Source organism: Toxotes jaculatrix, chromosome 14 (genome assembly GCF_017976425.1).
Source record: "Toxotes jaculatrix isolate fToxJac2 chromosome 14, fToxJac2.pri, whole genome shotgun sequence".
NCBI classification, from domain to species: domain Eukaryota; kingdom Metazoa; phylum Chordata; class Actinopteri; family Toxotidae; genus Toxotes; species Toxotes jaculatrix.
Genome location: NC_054407.1, coordinates 14707614 through 14728501, shown reverse-complemented (window position 1 = coordinate 14728501; position 20888 = coordinate 14707614). Strand labels below are relative to the sequence as shown.

Below are 20888 nucleotides of genomic sequence, written 5' to 3'. Positions count from 1 at the left end.
AACTTTTCTTGTCATTTTTTAAAATAGTTGCTTGACACTGCATTCTTCTTTCTTCTTCGTAGAACACAGCAACTGTCATTGTATTTGTAGACTTTTTTTTTTTGTAATACAAAACAGGCATCTCTACATTTGCATCCCTATGTTTTTACATGTGTCTTCATGTGCATGCATGTGCGTGAGCCTGTGTCTACATGTATTGTATGTTTTCGTGAACAGAATGGAGTAGCAGAGGTCAGGTTTCACTTTTATAGGTTGTCTTCTGCTGACTTGAAGCAGTGGCCAAAGTGGACGGTGCCTCTTTTTTTTTTTGCACAGAAAGAACACTTTGTTCTACGGAAGGGAAAATAAACGGAGGTGCCGATGGAACATAGAGGGAAGGTAGAACGGGCATCATGAGCGGCGTTTGAGGTACTGGTATGGATAGTATGAACATGGAGTGTACCCTGTGTAGAGATGAGAAAATAATGCTGTGACAGTTGGCACTCTTTTTTCCCTTGTGTGCCCCAACATACACACCCACTTCCTCAGTATTGGCTGCTTGTGGGAGTCAGAGGTTATGTTTTTGGTCCCATCGAGGAAAAGGGCAACATTACAAGTCCCGTTTCAATTAAGTCTGAGAGACAGATCCGGCTACGTTATTGCTTGGGGGAATAAATGGCACAGGACGAGACCATACATCATTCGCTTATATGCAAACACTTCACCCCAGCCACTGACATTTACTCAATCCTGAGCCTTCTACATTTCTCAACTGTAGGCACATTGTAATTTTGTTTTGATGTGCAGAGGCTTTGGGTCAGCACATTGCCTCAGTCAGTGGTGAGCAGCGAGGAAGGAGGATCTCACTCCAAATCCTGCATGTAGCGTGTGATGACTGCCACGTTGCCTGTCCTACAGCACTTCCTGAATAATGTGAGGCTGAGTTGATATTTTCATTTGGAGCACAAATGACACTCTCAAGCTTCAGTCCTGATGTGTTTATTGGCTGAGGTGGAAGTTTCCAGGTCTGTCATCTGCATACATAAATATATTTTCTGCGTCATTTACTTCAAGTATAGCGGTTGTCATGAAATCATTGCTGTGTCATCTAAACCTTGAATATCGGATGTTTTTAAGGAGCTGAAATTTGGTGCCATATGAGTCAGCTCTGGAGTTTTGCTTTGCGATACAATGAAAGGAAATATATATTTTTTTTTACACTTTAAATTGGAACCTTTCAGATCAGGTTGATTTATGAATTCTGTGGAGGGCATATTTAAAACAAAGTTAGTGTAATAGTCTGTTTTAAGTTAAAATTCCTCTGCTCAGACATAAACACAGTCTTGAAGTACATTTTTATTTCCCTTCACGTCAGGGAAATATGAATAAAACTGCGATTGAAATTTGGCCCTTTTTTTTTTTTTTTTTTAAATAAATCCACCTTTGTGGATTTATAAAATCTGAAGCTTTTCTTTTTGGAGAAAAGAAACTTGACCGTGTCCGTTATGCCCAGAGATGAAGAACCACTCCCCCTTTCAGTCCTTATAAGCATAGGCCTGTGTAAGTAAAAAAAAAAGTATGATGGCACCTTTAAGTTTGAGAATTTTTGTCAGATAAAAAAAAAAAAACAGCTCAAAAACTCCTTCAGTTCTTTATTTTAAATACACACTGTAGTGAGTATGTTTAGTGTTAAATGTAATAAAGACCTCTTCTTAATTTGAACAATTAAAAATGCAGCAACGTACTATTCCACTCTATTTTTTTTCCTCTCCTGGTAAAATGTCTATTAACAGTTGCGTCACTCCTAGTTTATTGGAAGCTGCAGTATTTCAGTCTGTTCGCAATTAATGATCTGTGGCATAACACCCATTAACACTTTTCTAATGTGACACAAAAATATGGTTAGTATTATCATTAAGGAAATTATGATGGAGCCGTAGAAAAATCCCATTAGCACGGCTGTCAGTGCTCTTGACATGCGGCTCAGTGTGTTGGACTGGGTGTCGCGGGAGCTGGCCGATATCTCTTCTTATTCCATGGCATGTGTCTCTCTTGTTGTCATGGATTGTCTGCCACATGGAGAAAGAGTTCTGATTCAGAGACAATGATTGATTTCCACCACTGCTGCAAATGAAATGATACATTTCCGGGCGTATTTGCGTCTGCCTCTTTTTCCTGTATAAACAGCATTAATATTTTTTATGGAAGCTAAATTTGCAATAATTGCGTAAAGGGATTATTGATTCATGGCTTTTTTTTATATTGCTACTAGTGGAGTTCAATTAGATTTAGAATAGGTGCTCTTATGATTTGCTTACAGTAAATGGCAATATATGGAGGATTACAAATGTTATGCAACATGATTAACATGCTCCTCTATTGCAAATTATTTATGACACTAATCACCAGTTCAAATAATGCTCATTAAGAAAGTTATTCATGTGCAGTGTGTGTCCTCCTCCCTCCCTTCACAGCCCTAATTGAGGAGGGTTGACCTCTTGACCCGAGCTAAATTGAGTTGTAGTCCCTGTGGCGAGCGTCTCCTTCCCGGTCAGTCAGGGCGGATTACACAGCCATTGTGTTCGGCACTGTATCGTCCAAGCTGGCTGTAACCAAGCAGATGAGTCACGCATATCCAGGAACACACTCAGGGCTTTTTTTTTTTTTTTTTATGTATGAGAAGTGCTGAGAGATACCCATACACACAAGCAGACACACAAATACATGGCAATCCTCTGATAAAAAACACAAAACATGTACAGTATATATACAGTGCACAGTGTCTACACACACACTCTTCACTCTGTTCTCTTACACAGCAGGAATTCATTTGATGGATTAGGAAAGGACCAGGCTGCTGAGTTTGTCATGTTTTGCTTCTTCATGTCTATTAAATCATTTGTTTTTGCGGTTGTGATATTTCATTGTCTGTGCATGTGGTGACCAAACTCTTTTATAAATTTTGTTTTGTTTAGTACATATGGGTTTTTACTTTCTGTTTTATTTTTGCGTCTTGTTTTGCTCTCCTATCTGTAGACAATTAATTCATCCCGTAAAAGGAAATGTCCCGTCTTGGGGATTGTCACTCACAATATAATGACAGTCACTATATTCATTTTTGTGTGTGGCCAGTGTGTTAATTAGTGGCCTTTAATACTGTGCCACTTGTTGTAGGATTATGTTTTTTTTTTTTTTTTTTTTTTTTTTTTTTTTCTCCTGCGCCGCGTCTTGAAAAAGCAAAGGAGCAGTGCTGAAATGGTCCCAAGTGTGTTTGGTATTGTATCAACAAAACCTAGCAGCACGATTGCAGTTTGTCACTGACTGAGTGATACACTGTACCTTGTCAAACATTAATTAACTGATAGCAGTGAGGCATTAACAACAGTGCGGACTGACTTGTATTCAGTTGGAGTTATAGTCATTATGAGGTTATCATGAGCTTTAGAGTATATTAATTAAAACTGTCCAGCTATTTGTATTTGTACTGTCTTATTATTGTTGATCAAATGTCCAGCCAGTATGAAACATCACAGGAGTTTGCCCTTACTTGACAGCTCACCCTCTATGATCACTCCTCGCTAGCTATTAATTATCCAGAAGACAGGTGCAAATGAGAAGAGAATTTGCTCTGTGATGGAAGTTGTTTACTTTAAATGACAAAACTTTTAATAAGTTCACAGTGGTGACAAATCATCACAAACTGCCGTTATGTTTAAGTTCTTATGGTATTGTAAAATAGAATTTTCTGCCTGAACTGCCTCATCTCACCAACAGGGATGGTAATCAAAACAAAAGCTCCAGCTCCCACCACCAATCTCTGATTGAACCATGGGGGATTTATTAGGACCCCCTATCCCTAGCCCATTTAAATGATCCTAGATGCAAGGCGCTCAACAGTGCTGGAGAAACTCATTAAACTCTCAGGGCGTCAGCCACTAAGGCCTCCTTTAACAGGACAAGGTTTCTGTGTTGGCTGATACAGTCCTCTTTGGTGGCTCTGAGGGATATACCTCCATGGTGTCCAACTATGTCTATTCCATCACTTTTAATTGATTCAGTTAATTAATTGCTGGACCCATGACCATTTGTTTAGCATATTTCCTGTGTACATCAATTATAATTGTTACTAAGGGAAATATTTCCAGAGACATTCTTAAATATTTGAATGAATATTGACATTTGTGGTTTTTGTGGGTCTTGTAGGAATTCAGTTTTGGCTGGACAAGGCCTGACAGCAAAACATAGTTGCTCCGTCATTTGCCGTCTTCATAAGAAACAGCTCAACACTTTCCTCTTCATTTTTCACTGAGGTTTGACACCCTGCTTGACACTGACTCTTGCTCCCCTGAGGGAAAGGCTTCTGCCACCATAGGATCCTGCTTTAATTATGCAAAGTACAGGATATTTTGTGCGATTTTAAAAGTGCGCCAGTTTCTGCTTTGGCAGTCACTGCCACACTCCCCTACTGGGAGGTCCTGTCAGACTCCCCCCTTCCTCTTTGCCCAGGAAAATGAAAGGCTAGAAAGAAAAGACACAATGGAGAATGCATTTCAACTGCAGGGGTGGAACGCAGAGGCGTAAGAAGTCCTCAGTGAGACCCTCATTTTACATGGAACAGGTGGGAGACTCTTTTGTTCTCTTCCCGCTGTTAAAATCCATTTCATTTCTTGTCCTTGACATGCCACAAGGAACTCTCACCAGTTCCAAAAAGGCTGCGATGTAAGAGGTTTCTGCCTTTTACTAAACAGAAGTCATGTTTTTCAAGGCCAGTGCTGTTGTCAAAAAGTCAAAAGTGGACCTAATGAGCAGATCTGAGTGCTGATCAAGCCGTCACTATTTTGTCAGCCACCCTGTTAAAAGAGCGAAAGCACTTTGCAGCTGCTTTGGCTGTTATGACATACAGAATGAATATATATCTTGTAAATGTAAAATTTTCCTTGCTTTTAAGTTTGGATCACAGTCAGTGTTAAGAAGGTCCATATCTATACTGGCACCTACAAATCTTCTTTTTGATACCCATCTAATCTAGCTAACCAAGGCACTGTACAACTTTCTTACTAATGCAGTCATCAAGGTGTTTTTCACTTGGTCACTGTTGATGTTGGGAGGACGTTTCAAGGGAGACGTTCATAATTCATCACGTCATTACCCAGTCCAATATGTTATTTACGTGGGTGGCTGTTTGCCTTGTTGCCAAACCTCATACATATGAAAGGCTTGCATGGATTCCCAAACCACAGGTTGAGCTGTCGAAAGCTGTTGAAATCTCTTGGAGTTTCCATACAGAAAGTCTCAATAGTAAATAATAAAAAAGAAGGAAATCTCAATGTGTCTAACTTGTTTTTCACCGTTAACTGTTTCTTTCCCTCTTTTTCTCCCCCTTCTCTTTTTCTGGCAGTAGAAGACAATGTGACAGAGGACCAGCACAGTCCCGGGCAGACTGCCATTCCAAGCGGTAATGCTCCATTTCATATTTCATCATTTTCGGCTGGAAAGTGGATCATGTGTCTGTGTGTACGTGCGTGCGTGTGTGTCTGCCTGTAAAATCTTTGTTGGGTTCAGAAAGATATAAAGTATGTGTTTCCTGTTTTTGAGGTTTATACTGTAAACTGCACGGTTGCATGTGTTTTTATAAGAGAGGGGCCGAGCGGTATAGCTCTTGTTTGTGTGTGTGTTGTGTGCATGCATGCATGCAGGTGTGCTTATAGCTGTCCTTGTGTTTCTGTGTGTTCCTGACGTTTCCGTAGACTCTTTGTTTCCCAACCCTCTGTATGATGTAGAATAGAGCTACCCAGATGAATGTGTCCTGTCTCCACGTGTGCCATTCACAGTGGCCCTCCAGGAACAGAGCGGTAATTCAGGTCAGGCTAGCAGAAAGCCCCCTATGAATGAAGCCTGCTCCTGATGCACCACACTGTATATTTTCATTTCATTTGTCTCTGGTAAAGGTTAAGTCTCAGGTGTGGTTATTTTAAACCCGATATGGATGGTTTTGCCCAGCAGGCTGGGGACCCTGGGTACTCCTAGGCTGCAACATTAGTCCAGCATTTACCCACAGCTTTCTGAGTGCTCCTGTGTGAAATACAGGAGCTGAATGCAGCACTACAATAGATCCCAGCTTTTCTTGACTGCTTATGACTACAGTATTATGTTCTTGCACAGAAAGTGAAATTTCTGACATTTGGTGTTTTTAGTTATCTCTCTCATGTGTCCAGTTAACAATTTCCTGTATAATTGATCAGAAATGTCCATAAAGTTTTTTGTTACGTTTGCTCATCCCTGGAAAAAGCAGAGCAACATCTATCTTCTGCTGTGTTAATGTGTATTGATAGGTATTGGTGGGTGGTTCTGTGGAAAGAAACTGCCTCCTTAGCCCATCTAACCCCAGCTCAAGGGATGAAGGACTGGGCATAAGAGGCAGACTTGCCTCGAAGACCTCCTGTCATCCAGAGCCAAAGCAGAGCTAATGAGTGTGCCTGATTACAACGACCCCCTCAGACACACGAATCTCCCCTCTCCCCATCCCTCCACCACCTCTATCTCCAGAGTGAGGGGAGACAGCCGCCACATGATCGATGTCTGCCTGTGGAGAAATCAGGAGGGCGCACAAATTAATTTCTCACTTTCCTCATTTGACTTCGTCTGACTGATTTATTTTTTAACCCCCTCTCAGGATGCAGCTTGACGGATGGTCACTGTGAAAAGAGTTGTTTGTGGCGGTAAACTTTTAACGTGGTGTGAGATTTCTCTTCCTTTTCCCCCAATATGTCAGCTAGGACTTTTTCATCGGCACTTGTGTGTCGCATGGTCTTTACCATAGCAGCTGTAATTCATCCTTATGGTTAAACCACTGCCCAAACGAGCCCTTTTTAACGTTACATTGAAAAGCAGTGGAAGGGCTTACCTGCTTTTCATGAATTTGCCACTTTGACGGACATGGCCACAATAGCCATTAGACTCCTGACAAGCTAAGAGCTTAATCAGACACGGTGTCAAGATCTGCCTCATAAGTCGACCCCCAGTTGTGCTCTTCTATGACTCTGCAAGCGTTCTGCAGACCCTGCATCCTGTTTCTCATTCATGTTTGATATGCAGCAAAGGCAAAGGAGAAATGCTAACAAAAGAGGCCTTCTAAAAGATAGACAGTATTATGCATAGTATAGAGGGGTAGAAACAGTGTGGTATCTGAGATTTAATGAGGCAGTGCGCTTTTTTACCCAGAGAGTGTCGAGCAGGCTTAAGATCTGCAGCTTGGCTTTACCACTGCGCTGCCTGTGTGTAATTATAACCACATGCCCCGTGCTTTTTCTTCTCTCTTATATATACATCCCTTTCTTTTTTCTGTCTTTCTTTTTTGCTCTCGGCTATGTCAGATTGAGAGTGTTTTTCTGGAAAAGGGTGCCAGCTCCGTCAAAGTGGAGTGGACCGAGGCAAATAGAAAGTGTTATAGAAATCTGAAGGGGTGTCTGGGTGGCAAGGTGCCGTACAGTGTAGAGTAGTGTAGCGTAGTGGTGCGGTGTATGAGACTCTGTCTCTGGCTGAGGTTGAGGCTGCCCACAGATCAATGTACTGCAGGGCTCACTACAGCAGGAAGAGGAAAGGACTCTTTCACTCCACCACTTCAGAAAATCATATTCTCTATTATTCATTTCCTTTGATGTTTTACTGCACTAATGGCATAGCAAGGCGCTCCGTTCAATATTATCACTCCCTGTGAGAGAGAGAGTGAGACAGGGTGAGAGCGAGAAAGAGAGCATTTGGTATGTTCAAATGCTGTTTCTCATTCAACCGCTTTGATTTCCATTCTTCTTTGTAAGCTCATATCTTTTTTTGGTGCTCATATTTTAATGGTGGATGATGGTGTCTGTATACCTGTGATTATATGTGCTGCCTCCTTCATGTAGTGCTCTCTGTGTTGTCTTCATTGTTTGTTCTTATTCCTCCTGTAATTGTTTGGCACCTTTTCTCTCTGTGCTACTCTTATTTTTATCACAGCATGCATCATAAAATTTTCATAAATATGCTGCACGTTAACTTGTAACATATAACAAGGTGGGAAACATTTTCTGTCAGCGCATCACTTTGAGCTTGTAATGTGTTTAGTGTTTTAAGAGAGATGGCTTTTGACAAACTTCTGCTAATCTACTTTCAAATTTCAAACGTATAAACATATTAAACAATTAAAAGCAATTAGTCCTTTATATGAATCTGGGGGCCTTGAAGCATATAAATCAAGTTGCACATATCAACCACATGAACACACACTCCCCCCACCCAATGCAAATTCTTGACAATCGTTAACAATCTGGCAAGTGTCAAGCTCGCAGCCTCGTTGTCGGATCATGACGTTCTTTAATGATGGGAGATCAGTGGATGTGACGGCCTAAGTGGAGAGCCCCAAATCCCATCCACACAGAGGAGGATACACTCGGAGGCACATGTGGCATTAGAATGTAGTGTGACCTATATATGGCGGGTGCTCGGCAAAAGTTTTAGATTTTTAAATAATGAGGTGCCGGCAACCGTGTGAAGGTTATTCAATCTTAATGTCCTCCTATTTCTGACAGCCTCCCTCACTCTGATAAAGGAGCGCACTCACCTTTGATCAGGCCCGCCGACATGTGTCGACAGAAGCTGCTCGCTGGTTAAAATAAATTCTTAATTCGAACTTGGGGGTGGGTGGTTGTAGGGTGGGTTGCCACGGAGGGGGCATCATAGGATCAGGATCTCTGGGTATGATGGGGAAATGAGGAGATGGGTGAGCTGGTAATAATGTTTTTGACACCAAGGTCTTTCATTGCACAAAGAAAGACTCAGGCTAAACCCTGATGGAGCTAGACATCCTGTATCTACAGGCAAGTAAGAGCATAGCCCTCAGTGATTTCATACTTTTTCGTGCTCAGTGTTTTGGGGCTGGATTTGAATGAATTTCAGTTTAAAACACTGACATCCATCACATGTTGCGTTTTAAAAATTGCTTAGTACCCAACAACAACTTTTCTGTGCCTCTTTCCTTGTTCTAGGCGTTCGATATTTTATTTAATCTTTAAGCTTAGGGTTAGACATAAAATCTCCAGTGAGGTTAAAGGCAGGGTTCATGGTGAGAGTTAACTTTTTAGATGGAAAATTATATGGAGTTCAGGCTTTGCAGCTTGGCCAGACTCCTCACTTTACATCTTCATTTTTTTTTTCCCCCTTTGAGTATTCCTCTACGTTCATACCCTTCCTCCTCTCCCTGTGGTCAGTGTCTCCACCTGTCTCAGCGTGTGGGCCAGACAGTGGGGGACAAGTGTAGGCTTCCCTGCGAGGGACCACGGGTCCCTGGTGGGGCTAATGGAGCAGAGAAGGGAATATCAATTAAAAGGTTATAAATATTTAAGAGCAGAAATATTCAATAATATAAGGGTGGGGGGTCCAGGGGACTTCTCAACTTACAAGATGTAAGTTGTGGCATGATAAATGTCACCAGGCACCACAAGAGACAAGAGTGCGCATGATGGATGGACCCAAAGTTAGACAGATATTACATGGTTCTAAAGCTGTCAATCACCATTCAGATTTCCGCAGTTTATTAGTATAGCACTAATGCACATTTAGTAACATAAAGTGTGAAAATTCATCCTTAAAAATCTTTCGGTCAGATCTTCATTATATTCCCCTCATGAATAATTTCTCAGTTGGAGCTACGATCGTCTTACTTCGAGCTGACCTTATCAGAATATGGATCAGCGGTCAATGTAGCTTCCCTCTTGTCCTTACCTTATACCCTAACATTGTCAAGATGATCAACAAAATTAAAAAAAAAAAGGCGTTAGGCATGATGAAAAATCCTCTATATGCCACACATCTTCCCTCTATATTCCACATGTGATTGTCAGCCATTCCAAGCATGCTGGTATTGATCTGCTGTCCAGCCTGTAGAGACTGGTAGAAGAGGATGTCCTGATCTGATGGATTACTGTATGAGGCCCAGAGGCACAGGAACCTCAGTATTGACGTGGCTCTTTAATCCCAGGGTTGGACGTGACCTTGCCGTGTCAAGTCCCCCCCTACCCTCCTATTCCCGCTCCCCCAACACCCACACCCCCACCCCCCAAAGATGTAGCAGTTTTACACTTCCAGCGTCGCATCACAGTGGTGCACCGGAGGTCACTCAGCTCGACCAAGAGCACTGACCCAGCTTAGACTCACTGTAAGCTGGAAGTTACAGCTGGAATGTGTCACTCAAAACAAGAGAGAACAAAGGAGTGGAAATCAAACTCACACATGCATAAAGCTCTTTGGGTCTTAAGCTCATAAATTTCCCAGTTCCTGAATTGTTTTTTCACTTGGTCGTTATCATAGATCTATTACCCGTGAAGCATTGAGAGAATATCAACTTAATATGAAAAACCAGCATAAAATGCTTCTGCATTCTGCACTGAGAAATGTATTTTTATATCTGATAAAACATAAAATGCTTAAATGTAGCCATCAGTTGTTTCCCTGACAGGACCAAGTTGTAATATTAGATAAATTAATGATTCATAAAGGCCGTTGGAAAAAAAATATCAAAGTCTTAACCTCCTCCACAGGCACCCTGTAAAAAAAGACATGAAGTGTTCACATTTCGGTGCATATTGTGAATTCTGTGTCTGTGTGTGTGGATGAATCATAAGTCTATATTGTGTGGCTTTTGGCCTCAGTCAGAAGTGTTTCCCCCAGAGCAAGAAAGGCCTGCATCTGTGAGGATTGGGTTGGGATTTTCATTTTCTTGAAACACCTTCTGTTCTGTTCTGCATGGTCCCACTGGGGACCACAGTGCTGATATTTTTAGAGGGCATGTTCCGAGAGCCTCAGTCGCCAAGAGGGAAGGACAATGGAGGGTGTGATGTTACATCAATACTTGGCGCAAGTGGGGGAAAGGAAAAATCCTGGGTGGCCTTGATGAGTTCTGGAACGCCTTTCCTCAAGGAATTTCACAGTTTAAGAGCACCCTACAGAAGGAGGACTTAAAATGGCCGCCCATGTGTATATACACCCAGAAAATATATGTACACCCGCACCTGCACGCATCAGTGCCACACACTCCTTGTCCTCAGGCACTGTTAACTGTGTGCAAGGCAAAAAAAAAAACAGTCTTCCTTCTAAAGTCCCCCTCCGGAGATTCAGGACAAGCTGAGGAACACTTGCATCAGTAGGGCTTAAAATGGCTGCCAGTGCAAGTGCAAGGGCTCTTCTCCCCCACAAAGCCTTAACCAGGGTGACATGATTGTTTGATTGTAAGTATGGCTTTTTAATCAGTCTTATTGTGAAGTGTAATGGCCACAGCAGGGAAGAAAGAGGGCTGCAGGCCATGCTGCCTATTTATAAGATTCTGTTTCAAGCCAGATTCGCTGTACTGTTCTTCTGAATGAAGATGTTTATGGTACGCCGTGAGTGAACAGTGCAAGGTTTGATTTATTGTTGGAATATTTTAGAATCACATGAAGAACTTCAGGTTAGACTGGTATTTTGAAAGATGATTCCTAGTCCTGGTTCAGGGTAGTCAGTCGCCCACCCCTGGCACTGCTGCAGCACAAAGCCAACAAGAGACAAAACTGCAGATGGATTGAAGAATATTGATGTGCGCGACCCGCGGCTGCCTGCAAGCAAGGCTGAATAATTTAGGGAAGTGTGTGTCGTGACGACAGCCTTACACACACCAATCTCAGTTTTGTGTGTCTTACTGTGCTACGCTCCATACATCCACAGCTCTGGCTTACATGTCTGGATAATATGGCAAGGTCTATCTCCTTTGATAGACACTGACTGATGCAATTCAGCACGCACTGGCAGAATTTCATATTTCTTTGGTCCAGCCAAAACTGCAATCCAGGATTTATTGACTACACATATTCCCATCAGTCTAGTTTCATATACTGAAGTTTTGCTTGGGTGAAGCAGGGCAAACACAACGTAAAACCATTTCTAATAACAGAGCGGTGTGTGTTTGTATGTGTGTGCTAGATTTGTGTGTGTGAGCATTGTGCCACCTTGTCTGTGTGCGCCTGTATATCTCTCACCCTCACCTGCCCAACAGTTCTGTTATGGCATGACTGGTTGAGTTACGGAGGCCCAAATTGAACCTGCATTTTTATTACAGCTTTTATTATTGTTTTTATTAAATCCAGAGTCTAGAAATCCATTTTATTGTCACCCAGAGGAAGCTGTAGTACTTCACTGTGTGGGTCACCCCTCTGACTATGTGGTGCTGTCATTTCCTGTGGCTCGGCAGATCCAGAGTGCGCCCTCGAGAGGGCGGCGGAGGATGGTGAGACTGGGCGTCTGAGGAAGAGGCTGCTCTCTCCAGAGGAAGGAGAGGAGGGAGAGGAGGAGGACGAGGAGCCTGCGCTGAACAGCTGCGACAGCTGCCGGCAGGTGTTCGAGTCGCTGAGCGATCTCACCGAACACAAGATTAATCAATGCCAGCTGACAGGTAAACAACGTTCAGCCCACCGAGCCTCCCCTCCACTCTGCCACTCAGCTCTTCTCCCACTCCCACTCTCGCTCTATGCCTACACCAGAGAATATGCCACACTATGTGTGTTAGTACACTGCGCCAAGGGGAGCACAACACCAGACTACCAGTTTCCTTGGTAGATATCCAACAACATAGACACACACAGGCCTCACACACATAGCACATTATTTATATGTGCTGTACATCAATATCTACAGACGTGACATACAAATAGGCCTCCATGTGTCCTCATAATAGATCACTGTAGGCTACAGTATGTGTATTTATAGCATGTGCATTGTGTCCTTCCCTGTTTCAGTGTAACATTTTATACAGCGCTATACTAATTCTAACATTTCACTAGAGTGTAACATGCTGCTATGAGGTCCCACAGTAACCAGACCACCAACTGGAAACAGATCCTTGCTCCAGGAAAGTCCCCTCAGCTGGTCCCAATGCTAGCTAGCCGCAGTAGTAATACCTAGTGGGACTGAAAGAGACGGATGCCATTGGCAGACTGTGTCATTGACCTGTTGATGGATGAATAGAGCTATAAATACACTGACAAGGTGGCAGACAGAACTAATGATGTGAACTGAAGGTTTCCATGTGCTTCTCCTGGACTTGCTGTCCTCCTTTACACGTCCTGATGGGGCTGCATTGAGAAACACCATCTGACACACATTTCCCAATGTTTGGGCACAGACCTTGTCTCTTCCTATCCTTTTCAGTAACAGAGTATGAACAGGCTAAAATGTAATGATCCTGTTTCTGATGTAGCACAGAAGCTACTGTTTATCATTTCAAAGCACTGTTCAAGAGAAAGCTAGCGGAGTCTCTGTTTACATTCAAGCACAGTTTGATTTCATATTTTGCAACCCACAATCAGCAAACCACAAATTATAGGGTCGATATCCCACGAGTTTTACAAAGATTTTCCATTAACTGTAAGGCAGTTTCACAAACCGAGTCTTGTGTACGTTTGTGTGTGTGTGTGTGTGTGTGTGTGTATAAGCGTGCACATGAGAATGCTACCGTGCCCCCATTGGTGTTTATTTAAGTAGAAATGCATGCGTGTTCATTGTAGGAGTGACTGTGTATGTGCAGCCGTGCTTGTTTACTTGTATGTGTGCCTCGGGTGCTCATGTGTGTGCAAATTCAAAAAAAGTGATGCTCAGTTGACTAAAGGTGTGAAAATCAATGTACTGTTCGCTTTCACATGACTGTCATCCGACAAATGCATTCATCAGTTTGAGGGAAACTAAGTTCAGAACCCCGTGTCACCTTTTTCAATGTAACACCCAATTCCATCAAGCCAGCAACGATTTGCAGACAGTCTTTTTGGGGAACTCAGGAAAGAAAAACACAAAGGGCATTATTTAAGACATAGGGGGGACGTGCACTAACACTGTTTGAATTAAAATTCTCCTTTAATTATACTTATTTGGTTGTGTAATATTCCGGAAATAGTCAGTAATGTTAAAAGAGTTGTATATTTGATTCAGGGGCAGGCCTTTTATGTTCAGCACCATTTTAATGTGGTCATGACTGACTCAGCCATATTTTTCCTATAATTAAGCCGGGCTTTTATAAATGTCAATCTTACGGACAAATAACTCTTAATTGCTCAATGATGAAAAAAAACACAGTTTGGATAAGAGCCCCTGTGGAAACCAAACAAAAGAATCTAATTGCCATTAGGGTATTGTGATTGTGCAGAAACACTCTATTAGTATTCAAACACAGTGGGAGAAAAGAAACTTCTAGATGGCATACTAAGTACTTTGAATGTGTGCGTGTGTGTGTGTGTGTGTATGTGTGTGTTTGTGTATTCTCTGGAATATGGGAGGAGATTTCCTATGTGGCATTATGTAGACATCCATGACCAATTAATCTGCCTTACATCAAGTCTCTACTCACAGATGGATCCTTTATTAGAACCATTTTCTAATCAACCACCAGCACCTGCTAAACCCTCCATTTTTACAATTTCAAATGTTTTATTTTTGGTAAACAAATTGCAGAGCTTGACTGGAACCAATCCACATATGGAGATTTACTTGCTGTTCCCTAACAGAACTCAGCTCGGCTTTTTTCCCCCGGCTGACATCCCGTAAGCGTATACAGTGTATTACCAGAACCAGATATGCCCACATACACGGACCAACTCACATGTTTATTCTGGGCCTCATTATACTCTGCGTCCATGTTCTACACTAAAACACAAGTTTCACAATAGCTCTGAGTCAAAACAGACTAAATAAAGTCTAAACAGATTCTAGCAGCATGTCGACCACGCCCGATGGACAGAGAAAGAGAAAGATGTTACATGTCACTGCGATCAATGGCGGCCATTGTCTCCCCCCCGTCTGGCAGAGGTATAACACCTTTCCATGCACTTAAGCCGTGACCACTGCAGTGCGCTAAGGGAGCGCATGGGTATGGATTGCCTCGTGTCCCCGATGCGATCGGTGCTATTGATCGCACTAATGCTGGACTGCGGAGGAAGGCGAGAGCCTGAGAAAGGGAGCAAGGGAGAAGGAGGGAGATGGGGAGAGAGAAAAAGAGAGAGTGCTGCAGGAATGCGTCCCCAGGGAGCCCGTCTTGGGCTGGGGCAGGGCTTCAGGAATGCTCCCCAGGAGAGCTCAGTGAAGGCTAGGGCAGGGCTGGAAGAATGCTTCTCTAGAGAGTTGAGAGTGGAGGCTGGCTGGGGCAGGGCTAGAGGAATGTTCCCCCAGAGCACCCCTTTAACTCTGGGGCAGAAGTGGAGGGGCTCCGCGGGGGGAGAGCGCTCCCCCGTCCCCCCTCCGGCTCCAGGATGGCTGCGGATCAGGTTTCCGTGTGGGGATCAGCATCCTGCCGACAGGGCTTTAGGCTGCCCTGGGGAGGAGACAGGAGGCTGGAGGCACTGCTATTCCATAGGCCTTTCCAAAAACACTTCAGAAATGCTTTGTCTCACTGTCTCACTGTATTGTCTGTACACCCTTGTATTGTTACTGATCCTTCACGGAGAGAGAGAAACAGTGTCTGTAGTTTGACTTTTGTTCTCAGTTGGCACAAGGCATGCTCATATGCTAGATATGAGATTGCAATAGTAGGCAAGGAAACATGCCTTCAGACCTACTCGCCAAAGAAATACCTTTCTCCTCAGCTCATTTCCACTTGTGTTTACTAGCTAGCCCACACTGTAAATAAAAATAACATCTCTAGCTCAGAATTTAATTCAAAAGATTGCATTTTCACAAAGCCTTTCACTGTTAGTTCTCCAACTCCGTCTCTCTGAAGGTATTTGAATAGCCTAGTGCACACATGGGCTGTCAGCCTGGTGGCCATTCTTTCATTACGGGTCCAGCTCCCTTGAGCAACACCTTTTCTTGTGTCCTTCACTAGAGGAGGGGCATGGCTGCTCCCCCCAGAGAGATCCGTGCCCTGCTATTTTAACCCTCTGTGAGATGACCTTTTTAATAAGTGTCTTTCTCTGTTTTCCTGCCGGCCACTGTGCGAGCAAACAGAGCATGTCTTCTGCTTCCCTCAGATAAAGGAATCAATCAGAGAGGGTGCAACAGAGAAAGGGAGAAAGATAACTGGGCCATATATGGATTTATATTATGTAGATTTCCCCTTTCTTCTTCCCTGCAGACATTGCAAAATGCACTCAGCTTCAATAAAATACATTTCAGATTTATGAGAAAAATACAAATGAAATACTAATACTCAGTGAAAAACAATAAGATCCCCCCACAATGCAGAGGAATGGTAATATGATAGAAATAGTTTAGACAAATTTCTAATATGAAGTCTCTCTTTGTGAGGGGTAACCAGACAAATTTTTTAAGCCCACTGATATATGTTTTCCCCCTTCCATTCCTAACCACGACATGTTTGTTTGAAGTGTTTGAATTCATTTACATCAAGTCTTTGGGTCAGCAGCATGGAAACATTCAGTAATACCCTCAACTATGAACAGGCTCCTGGCAGTCCGTGTTTTGTACTAACTGTTTCCAACAGGCTCCTATTGGTTGTACAGGTTTTTTTTTTTTTTTTTTTTTTTTTTGCAGCTAACTTTGTGTATTGATCCAACAGCTGCTTTGTGGCTGCCAAGAAGAATGTGCCAAACTGCAAAGACTTTATTTGCTTCAAAAGGGCTCACATAAGAGGAGAGCGACATGAGCAAGACCTGATTAGCCGAACTCGGAGCCACTGCCGTTCATCAGAAATTCTGCTGTGTTTTTGCCCGAGCGTCTTGCGACATCCTGGTACAAAGAGCAGCACACTGATTACAAGGCTTTGAAAGGAGGAGAGGCGGTCAGGGGAGAATAGCTACTTCTGGCACAACGCAGCCACTGAAAAGAGACCTCATGCTAGAGTGAGCTCTCAGAATTGGGCTTGAGTCTTTCCTGTGTGTATGTGTTTGTGTGGGGGGCATGTTCTGTGTGAGTGTCTATGGGAGAAAGAGAAATAGGTGGGAAGAGAAGGAGAGGTAGAGAAAGAAAGGGAGAGAAAAGGAGTATTAAAGTAGATGTTTGACTTCACGGCGTAGCATCCCTGTGCATTTCCTCTCTGTGCGACAGCGCCAGTAACGTTAACAGGAGTGTCATTAGGAATTCAAAGCATATGCCCTCGTGAGGACGCCCTCTTTCTCTCTCCCCTGTGTTTCACACCGCACACATTATGCACTGTATAAAGTATTTATTGGTCTTTGTAAGACGAGGACTGCATTTTCTGCAGAAAAACAATCAAAATAAGAATAGAAGAGCCTTCATTTTATGCTTGTGTTTTTGTGTTCAACGCAGAAATGACAGTGGCCGCTGCAACTCTTCACCCCCCTCATATTCACATCCCCCTTCATCTAACACACTCCGTCTCTCATGTATTTGCTTGCTCAATCAGTCATCCGCTTAGGCATGCAAACACACACAGACACGTATTAACGCGCACACACACGTGCTCCCTCGCAGCACCTGCGTGCTTGCACTTTGCATTTTAGACGACACATAATTCATCGCCCAAGAGACTAAACACATGCTGTGACTTTATCCAGTTGACCTCTTTCTTAAGTAGGTAGCCACAATAGCAGGGATGACATGTGGACAAAACAGAGATAATCTCATGTACTCACCCAGAACTACACGCACTGAGTGAAAACGCTATATCAACGACACTGTTATTTCCCCCTCCACTATGTAGCATCCCTTTGAAACTACTGACTTCAGTTGTGTGACAAAGACCTGGCCATGAAGCAGTTGTCTCGGTTTCTCTTGCTCTCTTCATCTCTCCCTGGCCCTGGCTCTGCCTGCTCTTTGTTCACTCTCTTCCTCAGCCTGCAAGTCTTTTTCAGCGGCACAAGCAGAAGAATGGCACATTAAATCTTAATAGGACTGCGTCTGGCCGTGTTGAATTGCAGAGCGTGTTAAGCCGGCGCTTTCCTCCCCCTTGGCACACGCTCGTGGAAGTGGAAAACAATTGAATAAAAGAAACCGCTCCCACCCTCTGTAACACAAGTGACTTCGGCTGATCTGCTGAAGCTATGAGACTGAACTGACTCCGGCTCACAAATGGCTTAAGCCCTTACTGAGAAACTGTAGCATAAATTTCATTAGTCCTTTTCAAAATGCATAGACATACATGCAGGGTAGACGTGGGATTTACCTGACCACCCACAGTGAAGCTGTTGCATATTCTCTTTTCAGTGGCACTTGGAGAATACTGCCATAAAACACACTATGTACTAGATATTCTTCAAAATAGCCTGTTGGCTGAGATAAATGAAATAGAGTAGAAGAGGACAAAGCTAGCTAGGAGAGGCACAAAAAATGTGTGAAGACATGGGAAGGACAGAGGAAGAAGTGGGAAGTTTAGAGGGAGAACGGGATCGGTAGAAAATGACAAAGAAGTGCAGAGAGACACAGTCAAGGTAGGGGAGAGTCAATCTTAGCAGCAGCAGCGATGTGAGTCCAGGCCTGCTTTGTAAGGCAGTCAGAGGTGGTAATTAGCCAGTGATGAGTTGACTGGTTGTGTGTCCAGTGCACAGCACTGCTGGGTGGGGCTGTGGGAGGTAGATAAGGCCAGCAGTGGGCTTATCTCTGAGAAGGACAGGCACCAGGCCTGCCAGGCAAATCCACCCACAGACCAGCCGCATTTTATTAACAACATCATTAATGCCAGACAGGTTATGTGCGGTGGCTCGGAAGAGAGACAGGAAAAAGTAAAAAACAAATAAAGTCTCAATTCCTGCTTGGCCGGCCGGTCTAAAGTACATAGGCACCGGTTGACGTGTTTTGAAAGCAAGGAGCTTGTGGAGATGTTTACCAGGTAGGCAGCCAACGGAAGGGCACGGAGAGCGAGCTTGGATCTTACCTCTGGGTTTTGCTCACTCTCCTCTGGGTCCCCAGAATTCAAATGATTTTCTTTTTTCTCTTTCAAACGTGGGACTGCTCACCAGAATAATGATGAGGCAGATACAGAGAAACATAACTAGGCACAAAGAAAAGGCAAAAATGTATTTTAAAAACTTTATGGACATTTTCTTAGCACGGTTTTCTAACAAACGCTTTGTGAAATGTCGAGGGTTTTTTTTTCCTCTGCTCTGAGTCTGCACAGGACAGTCAGGTCAGCAATGTTTTCGTGTACATGAACCATTTTAAATAGAATGAACGTTAATAATAAAATACAGTTTTATGCTTAAATTGAAAGTACCTCAAGAAGGCGTTTATACTTTTGATAGCAGCATTTCCTTTGATCAGATGGCACCTTAAACAGGTGTCTGGTGTGTTGTGTGGCAAATGAGCATTCACTCGCTCTGGCTTGATTTTCTAAACAATCGTGTGAAGTGCGTGACATGAACAAACACTTGGTTTGTAATTAACACTATATTAGCATATCAAATGCCACAGAGCTTTTCGGTGGCGTGTTTCTCTACGATAATTTATACCAGCAATTGACGGGATGTAACATGGTTTTGAGACAAAAACAAGGTCACCGATCAGCATTATACCTCATTCACGGACACCTAAAAGAAATATGTACAGGCTTTTGAATGTTGTAAATACTCCCTAATGAAAAGGCCATAGGATTTCGCTTATGTCTGCATGGAAATGTACTGAACATTGATCCCCATAGGGCTTTTTCCTTAGATGGCTTTTGCCAAACTCGCCAGTAATGGGAGGAAGGGAAAGAGGGAGATGGAGGGCGGTGGAAAGAGTGACCAGTCCGACAGGTTTATGTCTCCCTGCAGGCTGAGCTCTGTGGACTGGGCCCACAGGAAGGAGCTGAGCCAGCTGTGACGGCATCCTGCTAGCCACAGTGGTTTAGGAACTTTGGGGTTACACTATCACCGACTCAACATTTCCCCCTCTCCTCTACCCCTCCCAGGGGTTGTTTTTGTTGGCCAGGGGGTAGTGTTTGGGTGGGGGCTGCTATGGGGCTCTGTGGAACAGCCACTCCTATACTTCAGGATATGAGGAGTTCAGACACCCACCAGGACAGGGATTCTCAAATATCATGTGAAGTAACACATTTGTTCCTTAGTGCTAATTGCCATTTTCAGACTGGAAGGTGGGTTCATAAATTTAGTTTTATGGGCAGGATGGGTGTCGTTTAAGGTCTCCAAGGCCACCAGCTGGACTATGCTTTGGCAGAGGGAACAGTGTGTGTCGGTACAGAATGTAATGGTTTGACAGTAAAGCCATGCTACCAGGTAATACAGAGATGTCCTCTTAATGTTAAGAGCAGTGGACAGTGGGGGGTCCAGCACTGCTGAGAATGTAAAGGTCATCTAATCCATTCCACCTCCAACCTGCCTGGCTGATCAATCATCCTGGAGGAGTAAATCGATTTGATCAGAGAGCCTCTCCTAAGAGATGGCTTACCAACAAGTAGCTGGGATTCTGTGGAAGGCTGCAGAGTGTGCCAGCTTGGTACATGTCTCTGCGATAAACCAAGACATTAAAATCCTTGATTAAATAGTAACTCGCCACCTGTGGTAGGCATTCTCTAAATAAGCCACTGATTTAAAACAGCAAAGAACATCTACTGTTACTATCACTTCATCATGTTATCAGGCTCATTCTATATGCCATGCATGTACTCTAAAATCAGATCAACAAAATCCTGCAGGACTGACTGACAGCCAAGAGAGATCGGGCTGTAGTAAACAGAGTGGTAATCTTTATATTAGGACATTATGTGCCCCCAGTCAAAGCATGATGCATCTTTCTCATCATGAACTTGGTTTGTAGAACATACCCCACAAACAAAGTCAACATACAAAACCATCGTGTGATTGGATTTTAATCCAATTGCATTATTATTCAGGCCTCCCATTGGCCATTCATTACTCTCACATGGAGCCTGTGTGGGTTGTTATCACCCAATCAGGCTCAAGACTGTATTCTGGAGAGCATGCTTTCGTTTGCATCCTTTAAACCCT

At 43.3% G+C, this 20888-nt stretch overlaps 1 protein-coding gene across 4 annotated transcripts in view; it reads left to right on the top strand.

Annotated features, from left to right (window-relative positions):
- Window positions 1-20888, top strand: part of LOC121192844 (zinc finger protein 521-like) — an 89302-nt gene that overhangs the window by 2519 nt on the left and 65895 nt on the right. For 2 of the 4 annotated variants that reach the window (XM_041054764.1, XM_041054762.1), the window contains exons 2-3: window positions 5381-5434; window positions 12236-12436. Coding sequence is in view for 2 of the 4 variants with exons in the window: in XM_041054762.1 (XP_040910696.1) it covers window positions 5381-5434; window positions 12236-12436 (255 nt within the window). In the remaining 2 variants the exon portion in view is untranslated. Of the gene's footprint in view, window positions 1-5377; window positions 5435-12235; window positions 12437-20888 lie in introns of all 4 variants that reach the window. The other 2 variants (XM_041054763.1, XM_041054761.1) reach the window with 1 other exon arrangement.